The sequence below is a fragment of the Amblyraja radiata genome, chromosome 5 (genome assembly GCF_010909765.2).
Source record: "Amblyraja radiata isolate CabotCenter1 chromosome 5, sAmbRad1.1.pri, whole genome shotgun sequence".
In the NCBI taxonomy this organism is placed as follows: Eukaryota; Metazoa; Chordata; class Chondrichthyes; order Rajiformes; family Rajidae; genus Amblyraja; species Amblyraja radiata.
Genome location: NC_045960.1, coordinates 113,916,876 through 113,927,999, shown reverse-complemented (window position 1 = coordinate 113,927,999; position 11,124 = coordinate 113,916,876). Strand labels below are relative to the sequence as shown.

At 45.0% G+C, this 11,124-nt stretch overlaps 1 protein-coding gene across 4 annotated transcripts in view; it reads left to right on the top strand.

Annotated features, from left to right (window-relative positions):
* The first annotated feature begins 283 nt into the window (after window positions 1-283).
* Window positions 284-11,124, top strand: part of bub1 (BUB1 mitotic checkpoint serine/threonine kinase) — a 75,692-nt gene continuing 64,851 nt past the window's right edge. For 3 of the 4 annotated variants that reach the window (XM_033022024.1, XM_033022025.1, XM_033022023.1), the window contains exons 1-4: window positions 284-511; window positions 2,170-2,285; window positions 6,621-6,736; window positions 7,747-7,817. In XM_033022024.1, coding sequence (XP_032877915.1) covers window positions 354-511; window positions 2,170-2,285; window positions 6,621-6,736; window positions 7,747-7,817 — 461 coding nt within the window. In that variant the 5' untranslated portion in view covers window positions 284-353. The remainder of the gene's footprint in view (window positions 512-2,169; window positions 2,286-6,620; window positions 6,737-7,746; window positions 7,818-11,124) is intronic. The other variant, XM_033022026.1, reaches the window with a different exon arrangement.

Genomic DNA, 11,124 nt, shown 5'->3' with positions numbered 1-11,124 from the left:
GATTTTCCAATGGTTTTGATATTTGGATGGTTTCTCTTTAAATTATATTGTGTTTGACAGGAAGAAAGGAAATAAGCTTTGAATTTTTTAATGAAAGGATGGCACCACATTCAATGAATTCAACAGTTTTTAAATTGGTAATTGCTATCCTTTAGTCAAGATAGTTGAAATTCATAATTAACCATACTGCCGTCCATTTTTTTCTGTAAAGTGATATTTTTCACAGTGTATTTCTGTTATAGAGATATGTCATATCAAATGTCTTATCAAATTGTATAATTCACTTTTGATTACTCTGTTCTTTGTTTCTTCAGATAAACTGCAGCACGACACCACTTGAATTCTTTGATTACATGCATGGCCAAGGGATTGGCACAAAATCAGCTGTATTCTTCCTTGCCTGGGCGGAGGAGCTTGAGATGAAAGGCAAAGTTTTGATGGCAGACAGTGTTTTCCACAGAGCCATTGAAAATTCTGCACAGCCACTGGAAATGTTGCTCCATCAATATCAGTAAGATAGAACTGAAATCTATCTTCAGCTTGTCTTCTGCTTGTTCATACGGATTGGAAATTAGTCATTGTATCTTTTTTTCTTGAGCACCCAAAATCCATTTTATCAAACTTCAGACAGTATTTGTTTAAGGAAGATTAGATGCTACCTCACCCGCTGAGTTTCTCCAGCATTTTGTGTCTACCTTCAGAAAGTATTTAATGATTGATAATTATATCACAGAGCAATTTGGATGAGTGGAATTGACGCCAAAGTGGCTTGCTACTTATGATAAATTGATAGACACAAAATGAAGAAGGTTCCGACCCGCAACGTCACCAATCCATTTTCTCCAGAGATGCTGCATGACTTGCTGAGTTCCTCCAGCATTTTGTGCCTATCTTTGGTATAAACCAGCATCTGCTGTTCCTTTTTATTACATTATGATAAATGTTGGTTGGGTGGACAATTGTATTTTCCAGATGCATACGTTTTTGTCAATCAAATAATCCATATATTATCTTTGAAATGTCTGCAATTGTCAAGATTTCAATCAATCTTGGCAATCTGTTTTAGTATTTGAAAATAACATTGAAGTGGAAAGAAGACTGCTTTCTATCCTATTACCTGTCTTGGAACTGTTATAACAAATAAAAATCAATATAGTTCACACAGATTAATCTTGTGATTTCATAAATGATCACAGCTTGCAGGTTTCAATGGAAAATTGTTAGTCCACACTATTTCCTTCTTGGGTATGTTTCTTAATGTGTGTGAATGCTCTTAGAACATTATTGTGCATACTTGTGTTTACTTTGGGTGGCGGGGTGGTGGTTAATGGATACAAAGTTTTCAATTATATCCACATTTGTTATCTGTGGATACTGAAGACTGAGCATAATTAGGGGCTGCACAGTGGCACAACTGGTAGAGTTGCTGCCTCACAGTGCTAGAGACCCAGGTTCGATCGTGACCTCGGGTGCTGTCTGTGTGGAGATTGCAGGTTCACCCCGTGACCACGTGGATTCCTCGCACATCCCAAAGATGTACAGGGTTGTAAGTTAATTGGCCTCTGTAAATTGCCTCCAGTGTGTAGAAAGTGGATGAGAAAGTGAAATAACATAGAACTAGCGTGAACGGGTGATCAGTGATCAGCGTGGACTCGGTGCACCAACGGGTTTGTTTCCATGCTGTATCTCGAAACTGTGTATGTAAAATGATACTATTTGGAGCCATACTGTATGGAGGGATCTTCAACCCTCCGAGTCCATGCCAACCATCAACTACCCATTTACTCATCCTATCCTACCTGTTTTATTCTTCCCATATTCCCATCCACTTCCCCCACTCTCTCCTACAATAGCAGCAATTTATAGTGACCAATTAACCAACCACCCCACACGTTTTCGGCATGTTTGAGGTAACCAATGCAGTCAAGCAAAATGTGTAAAGCTTTTCACCGTACCTCGGTACCAGTGACGATAAACTAAACTAAACTTCACTCACACAACACCCAGATTGTTTGAATGGCCTCTGGAGCTGTTCTACTAGATGTGTCATTGTCCTGCATGATACATGAATAATAGTTTCAAAATAAAACTTGATTACCTTTTGTTTCTTCTATTTTTTTTGTCTTGCTTTCTTGTGAATCAAACAACTGATCATATATTATTTTGTAGGAATTTCACCATTCGAGCCTCCCAGAACATATCACGTGCACAAGTAGATAATTCGGTTCGATCTGGGCCAATGTCTCCAGCGATACAACAAAGTATGTCTACAGAAACTCGAGATGGTGAGATATTTTGAGTGAAATCATTTAATGTGAATGTTTTTCCCCCTTGGCAATATAATATGAGAGCTGTCCCAGCATTGATCCTTGCAGTATCAGAGTATCCTAATTGTAACTGACTCGTTTATTCTTTTGCTGATTTTGATCTGTTAACCAATCTGCAGTAGAAGCCAGCCTCTTCAACTACATGGGTTCTGATTTTGTTCAATAGCTTTATGTGTGATACTTTACCCAAGCTCTTCAGGCATCCACTGGATTGTCTCGTCACTTCTACTCATTACAACTTTGTAATACTCTGTCAATTCTGTCAAACATTATGCACTTTTCATAAATCTATGTAGACTCTGCTCATTTCTGCCATTATTTCAAAGTGCTCTGCCACCTCTTCAATCTTTCAAGCACTTTTCCTACTGATGTCAGGTGAACTGGTCTGTAATTCCCTAGTTTCATTCATCCTCCTTTCTTGGATAATGTGGCTACATTAACCACCTTCTAAAGGGATTGTTCTAACATCTATCGAATCGATGGGCAGCACCTCATTCCAGAAATCGAAATAGCTTTTGTTGCTTGCACTGTTGAATACAGTTTTTGGATAAGGAGGTAAATCCATGTGAGTGTGATCTCATCATAGACTGATTATAATTGCAGTTAGCCAGCTGTACTGTTATAATGATAACTTCCATTTATCTTTCATGTGGTAAAATATCCCAATGCATAGGAACATTTTCAAAGAAAAGTAGATGCCCTCCCATAAAACATGAGGCCAAGTAAGCACAGGCTGAGTCACAGTGGTAGGTTTGAAGGATAGACTTTAAGGAAGAAGGAGAGAAGGCATAAATGAGAGAAGTTCAGAGCTTTAGGCTGGAATAACTGTAATCAGCGGATCACTGAGAATCCAGAACTGTAGGAATGCTGTTGTAAGGAACTGCGGCAGGGCTGGAGGAGATGAGAGATGGGTATGGAAGGGGTATGAGAGGAATTAGAAAGTGAGGGTTGTGGCAGTGAATGGAGCACTTTATTTCTACTGTTATGCAAGATGGCGCCTGCCTGCGGCGACTTTTGCGGAGCTCCGGAAAAGAAAAGGCTCAACTACAACTTCCAACAACTTACCTGGATCAGAAAAACGGCAGAAATCGGTGCCGTTTCGGACAAGCTGCTTGAGCACCTCAAGGCTCTCGCAATTTCGCGATCTCCCGCAGCTGCGGGAACTCCGGACTTTAAACTTTCCCACGCTGGCTGTGGAACTCCCGACCCGACTGTGGATCACAGGTACTGTACCTTGAAACCCCGGGATGACCCCCAGAACCGACGGGCTGGATCCTCCAGGAACAACGGAGCTGCAGCTGCCGACTTTGAGGGAACCCCTGTTCGTTACGGAGCTGGAGCTGCCGTCTGTGAGGGAATCCCCGTTCCAGCGCAGGTCCGCAGAAACAGCAGGTACAGCAAGTACAGTACCTGGAAACAAAGGGGAAGCCTCCATTGTGTCCGGAAACGTGGCCGTCGGGCAGGACTCCAGGTCAGAATGAAGCGCAGGGGACTTCGGCCCCCTCTCCCAACTATCCTACTGGCTAATGTACAGTCCCTTGAAAACAAAGTGGAGGACTTAAGGGCAAGACTGCTTTATCAAAGGGAGCTGAGGGAATGCTCTGTGTTCTGTTTCACAGAGACATGGCTCACCCCCAGCTCCCCAGACTCAGCGGTCCAGCCTGAAGGGTTCTCCATCCACCGCATGGACCGTACCCTGGCATCTGGGAAAGGGAGAGGAGGGGGCGTCTGCCTCATGGTCAACTCTGCGTGGTGTTCCGACGTGGCAGTCCTGTCCAACTCCTGCTCTCCACACCTCGAACATCTGGCGGTGAAGTGCCGTCCCTTCTACCTCCCGAGAGAATTCACCTCCGTTATCCTGACCGCGGTCTACATCCCACCCCAGGCAGACGTCCGTCTGGCACTGGAGGAGCTGCACGCCATGGTCAACAAACACCAGACGTCTTAACCCGAGGCATTTACCACCATTGCTGGGGATTTCAATAAGGCAAACCTCAAGAAATCACTCCCCAACTTCCACCAACATGTCTCCTGCTGCACCAGAGGACCTAACACCCTCGACCACTGCTACACCACCATCAAGAATGCCTATCGCTCTATCCCTCGCCCTCACTTCGGTAAGTCCGACCATACCGCGGTGCTGCTTCTTCCTGCCTACAAGCAGCAATTAAAGAGCGCACCCCCAGAAGTGAGGACAGCACAGAGCTGGTCGGGGGGGGCAGAAGAACAACTCCAGGACTGTTTGGAGTCTGTAGACTGGGCAATGTTCAAGGACTCGGCAACGGACTTGAACGAATATGCCACAGTCGTTACAGACTTCATAAAGAAATGTGTGGAGGACTGCATCCCTACAAAAACCTTCCGAGTGTTTCCCAATCAGAAACCTTGGATGAACTTTGAGATCCGCACTCTCCTGAAGTCCAGACACAGGGCATTCACCTCCAACGATACAGTGGCCTACATGAAGACCAGATACGACCTTGGTAAGGCCATCAAAAAGGCCAAAAGGGACTTCTGCTCCAAACTGGAGGACGAGACAGATGTTCGGCAGCTGTGGCAGGGTCTGAATGCAATCACCTCCTACAAGGCAAAACCAGGAGGCAGCTCGAATGCCAGTGTAACATCACTCCCTGACGAGCTCAATGCGTTTTACGCACGCTTTGACAGGGAGAATACTGATGTGCCTTCCCGATCCCCCATTCGCTGTGATGGCATTTCAGTCTCAGTCACAGAGGCCGATGTCAGGAAATCCTTCAGAGGGGTGAACCCACTTGGACAACAAAAACTCATATGTCAGGCTGTTATTCATTGATTACAGCTCGGCATTTAACACAATCATCCCCTCCAAACTGGTTACCAAACTCGCAGAACTGGGTCTCTGCGCATCCCTCTGCAACTGGATCCTCGACTTCCTCGTCCACAGACCACAGTCTGTTCGTATTGGTGGAAATGTGTCAGCCTCAATAACAATCAGCACGGGAGCACCTCAAGGCTGCGTGCTCAGCCCCCTGCTGTACTCACTCTATACTCATGACTGCCTAGCAAACCACAGTGCGAACTCCATCATCAAGTTCGCTGACGACACCACTATTGTGGGGCGTATCACTGATGGGGATGAGTCAGCGTACAGAAGAGAGATCGAGCAACTGTCCATATGGTGTCAGCGCAATAACCTGGCCCTCAACACCAGCAAAACCAAGGAACTGATTGTGGACTTTGGAAGGAGTAGGAGGGGGACCCACAGCCCCATTTATATCAACGGGTCGATGGTTGAAAGGGTCAAGAACTTCAAATTCCTGGGCGTGCACATCTCTGAAGACCTTTCCTGGTCCGAGAACACTAACGCAATTATCAAAAAGCTCATCAGCGCCTCTACTTCCTGAGAAGATTACGGAGAGTCGGATTGTCAAGGAAGACTCTCTCTAACTTCTACAGGTGCACAGTCGAGAGCATGCTGACCGGTTGCATCGTGGCTTGGTTCGGAAATTTGAGCGCCCTGGAGAGGAAAAGACTACAAAAAGTAGTAAACACTGCCCAGTCCATCATCGGCTCTGACCTTCCTTCCATCGAGGGGATTTATCGCAGTCACTGCCTCAAAAAGGCTGGCAGTATCATCAAAGACCCACACCATCCTGGCCACACACTCATCTCCCTGCTACCTTCAGGTAGAAGGTACAGGAGCCTGAAGACTGCAACAACCAGGTTCAGGAACAGCTACTTCCCCTCAGCCATCAGGCTATTAAACCTGGCTCGGACAAAACTCTGATTATTAGCAACCACTTTCTGTTATTTGCACTACCAGTTTATTTATTCATGTGTGTATATATTTATATCATGGTATATGGACACATTTATCTGTTTTGTAGTAAATGCCTACTATTTTCTGTGTGCTTAAGCAAAGCAAGAATTTCATTGTCCTATACAGGGACACATGACAATAAACTCACTTGAACTTGAACTAACATCAGAAATACTCAGCCAATTTTCAAACCATATCTTTCTTTCATAAATCATGATTGACTTTGAATGTCAACCTCTTCACATAATTGAGTTTAGGCTGTGTAAATGGATATCAGCTGTCTTAGTAATATTATGACTAAGCATGCTGGAAACATAATTGCATAATAAAAACATTATTTTACTTTTGATTTCACACCTGCCAGATTTGACTAATAAATTGTTTGCCATTTTTTAGGAGAAATATTTAAATGGCTGAATATTCTTATGGGCAAAGAGCTGCATTTTATTTTAAAAAAAGAGCTGCATTTTATAATTTATTGTGTGTGTGTTTAGGGCTTCAACCTGAGACGTTGGGAAACTCTCAGCTCATCAATCAAGAGGCGTCTGCTGTGAGACAATCGCATTTGAATGCTGTGTCCCTAGGCTTAGGAGCATTTCCCAAATCTCAGGTAACTTTTTGCTACACTCAAGCCCTGTACCGATGCTAGATTATTATATGAGCTAGTATGGAGTGAGCTTTGTCATTCATTTACTACTGAAAATGTGTGATAAATAGTGCAGTCTCGTGTCCTTGATATTGATGAGCCTCATGCAAAAATCATCCCTGCTTGATAAAAATCTCGTGAGATTAGTGATAGACGTTTAGTGTGCTGTGCACGTAACATTGTCAAAGGTAGAGTTCAACCGAGCTGAGATTGTGTTTGTTCATCTTCCTTGCATTATAGGCAATAGGTGCAGGAGTAGGCCATTCGGCCCTTCGAGCCAGCACCGCTGTTCAATGTGATCATGGCTGATCATCCCCAATCAGTACCCCGTTCCTGCCTTCTCCCCATATCCCCCTGACTCCACTATCGTTAAGAGCCCTATCTAGCTCTCTCTTGAAAGTATCCAGTGAACCTGCCTCCACCGCCCTCTGAGGCAGAGAATTCCACAGACTCACAACTCTCTGTGAGGAAAAAGTGTTTCCTCGTCTCCATTCTAAATGGCTTACTCCTTATTCTTAAACTGTGGCCCTTGGTTCTGGACTCCCCCAACATCGGGAACATGTTTCCTGCCTCTAGTGTGTCCAAGCCCTTAACAATCTTATATGTTCCAATGAGATGCCCTCTCATCCTTCTAAACTTCAGAGTGTACAAGCCGCTCCATTCTCTCAGCATATGACAGTCCCGCCATCCCGGGAATTAACCTTGTAAACCTACGCTGCATTCCCTCAATAGCAAGAATGTCCTTCTTCAAATTAGGGGACCAAAACTGCACAATGTCCTTCTTCAAATTAAGGGACCAAATACTCCAGGTGTGGTGTCACTAGGGCCCTGTACAACTGCAGGAGGACCTCATTGCTTCTATATTCGATTCCTCTTGTTATAAAGGCCAACATGCCATTCGCTTTCTTCACTGCCTGCTGTACCTGCATGCTGAATGCCTGCTGCATTATGATTTGTATCTGTTGGCAATACAGGGGAACATAGAAAATGGCTGTAGTGGGAATCAATCAACACTTAACACTTACGTAACGGTGTCCAAGAGTTTGTAAGTATATTTATGTCTTAGGGTTACTGATTTGGAATGTATGAAAGAAAGTAATAAAAGGTTGTCAAAATATAATGCAAAATAACTGCAAATTCACGTTAGAACTGAATTTTTAAAAAATGTTGACACAATATTAGCCACCCTCCAGTCTCCTGGTGCTTCTGGATATTGAAGATAAAATATATCTCTGCCAGTGGCCCACCAATGTCAACTCTGGCTTCACAATGACCCAGGATACACTTGTGTAGGAAGGAACTGCAGAAGCTGGTTAAAACCGAAGATAGACACAAAATGCTGGAGTAACTCAGCGGGACAGGCAGCATCCCTGGAGAGAAGTTTCGGATCAAGACCCTTCTTCAGACTGAAAGTCACGGGAAAGGGAATTAGAGATATAGACGATGATGTCGAGAGATATAGAACAAATGAATGAAAGATATGCAAAAAAGTAACAATGATGAAGGAAACAGGCCACTGTTAGCTGTTTGCTAGGTGAGAATAAAAAGCTGGTATGACTAGGGTGGGGGAGGGATGGAGAGAGAGGGAACACAGGGGTTAGTTGAAGTTTGAGAAATCAATATTTATATCCCTGGGCTGTAAGCGGCTCAAGCGAAAAATGAGATGCTGTCCCTCCAATTTGTGTTTAGCCTCACTCTGACAATGGAAGAGGCCTAGGACAGAAAGGTCAGTGTGGGACACCGCATCTGCACCCAAGATGAGGTGTTCCATACCCGGACATCCGAGATGTGCTCATTCTTTAGGGAACAGGGATTCCCCTCTCCCATCGTAGATGAGGCCCTCACTAGTGTGTCTTCTCAGTACCCCGCAGCTTGGCCCTCGCTCCCCCTCCCCCTAACTGCAACATAGTCCCCCTAGTCCTCACCTTCCAGCCCATCAGCCGGCGCATACAACATATAATCCTGCGGAATTTCCGCCACCTCCAACGGGATCCCACCACTGGCCACATTTTCCCATCTCCACCCCTTTCCACTTTCTGCAGAGACTGTTCCCTCCGCAACTCCCTGGTTAATTCATCCCTTCCCACCCAAACCGCCCCCTTCCCCAGGTACCTTCCCCTGCAACCGCATAAGATGCAACACCTGTCGTTATACCTCCTCCCTCAACTCTGTCCAGGGACCCTGATAGTCCTTTCAGGTTAGGCAGAGGTTCACTTGCACCTCCTCCAACCTCATCTACTGTATCCGTTATTCAAGATGTGGACTCTTATATATCGGCGAGACCCAGTGCAGACTGGGCGATTGTTTCACTGAACACCTTCACTCAGCCCGCCTGAACCAACCTGATCTCTTGGTTGCTGGACAATTTAATTCTCCTTCCCATTCCTACACAGACCTTTCTGTGTAATATTGATTTCTCTCACTTCAGGTAGTCCCGGCATTCCCCCTCTCTCTCTATCCCTCCCCTACCCAAGTAGCACCAGTTTCTCATTTTCACCCTACAAACGGCTAACAATGGCCTGTTTCCTTTATCATCGTAACTTTTTTGCATATCTTTCATTCATTGTTCTTTATCTCTCCACATCACCATCTAAATCTCTCATTTCCCTTATCCCTAACCAGTCTGAAGATGGGTCTCGACCCGTAACGTCACCCATTCCTTCTCTCCAGAGATGCTGCCTGTCCTGCTGAGTTACTCCAGCTTTGTGTGTCTATCTAAGGTCAGTGTTAGAATGGGAAATGGAATTAAAGTATTTGGCAACTGGAAGATCAGGTAGAGCGAAGGTGTTCAGCGAAACAATCGCCCAGTCTACGTTTGGTGTCGCCGATGTACAAGAATCCACAACTTGAACAAAAGATACAGTAGATGAGCTACCCCGACAGTCAATAGACAAGTGCAGGAGTAGGCCAAATTGGCCCTTCGAGCCAGCACCACCATTCACTGTGATCATGGCTGATCATCCACAATCAGTACCTCGTTCCTGCCTTCTCCCCATATCCCCTGACTCCGCTATCTTTAAGAACTCTAACTCTCTCTTGAAAGTATCCAGAGAGGATCGGCCTCCACTGTCGACTGTGGCAGAGAATTCCACAGGTTCACAACTCTCTGGGTGAAAACGTTTTTCCTCATATTGTTTTAAATGGCCTACCCCTTATTCTTAAACTGTGGCCCCTGGTTCTAGACTCTCCCAACATCGGGAACATGTTTCCTGCCACTAGCGTGTCGAATCCCTTAATAACCTTACATGCTTCAATAAGATCCTCTCTCATCCTAAATTCCAGTGTATACAAGCCCAGCCGCTCCAGTCTTTGAACATGTGACAGTCCCACCATCCCGGGAATTAACCTGGTGAAGCTACGCTGCACTCCCTCAATAGCAAGAATGTCCTTCCTCAACTTTGAAAACCAAAACTGCACACAATACTCCAGGTGTGATCTCACTAGGGCCCTGTACAACTGCAGAAGGACCTCTTTGCTCGTATACTCAACTCCTCTTGTTATGAAGGCCAACATGCCATTCGATTTCTTCATTGCCTGCTGTACCTGCATGCTTACTTTCAGTGACTGATGTACAAGGGCACTCAGATCACGTTGTACTTCCCTTTTTCCTAACTTGACACCATTCAGGTAATAATCTGCCTTCCTGTTCTTGCCACCAAAGTGGACAACCTCACATTTATCTACATCAAACTGCATCCGCCATGCATCTGCCCACTCACCCAACCTGTTCAAGTCACGCTGCAACCTCATAGCATCCTCCTCACAGTTCACACTGCCACCCAGCTTTGTGTCGTCTGCAAATTTGCTAATGCTACTTTTAATCCCTTCATCTAAATCATTAATGTATATTGTAAATATCCCAGCACCGAGCCTTGCAGCACCCCACTAGTCAATGCCTACCATTCTGAAAGGGACTCGTTAATCCCTACTCTAGTCTTTGTAGTCCTTTTAGGTTAGGCAGAGGTTCACTTGCACCTCCTCGAACCTCATCTACAGTATCCGATTTCTTTATTTGGCTGAGTGAGGTGCAAGGAGAAGGAGGAGGCTATGAGGCTGCAGGGTGAATTCGATAGGTTGGGTGAGTGTGCAGATGCAGCATAATGTGGATAAGTGTTAGGTTATCCACTTTGGTGGCAAGAACAGGAAGGCAGATTGATATCTGAATGGTGTCAGATTAGGAAAAGTAGAGGTGGCCTTGTACGTCACTGAAAGTAAGCATGCAGGCAGTGAAGAAAGCTAATGGTCTTCATAACAAGAGGAGTTCAGTATAGGAATAAAGAGGTCCTTCTGCAGTTGTACAGGGCCCTAGTGAGACCACACCTGGAGTATTATGTGCAGTTTTGGTCTAATTT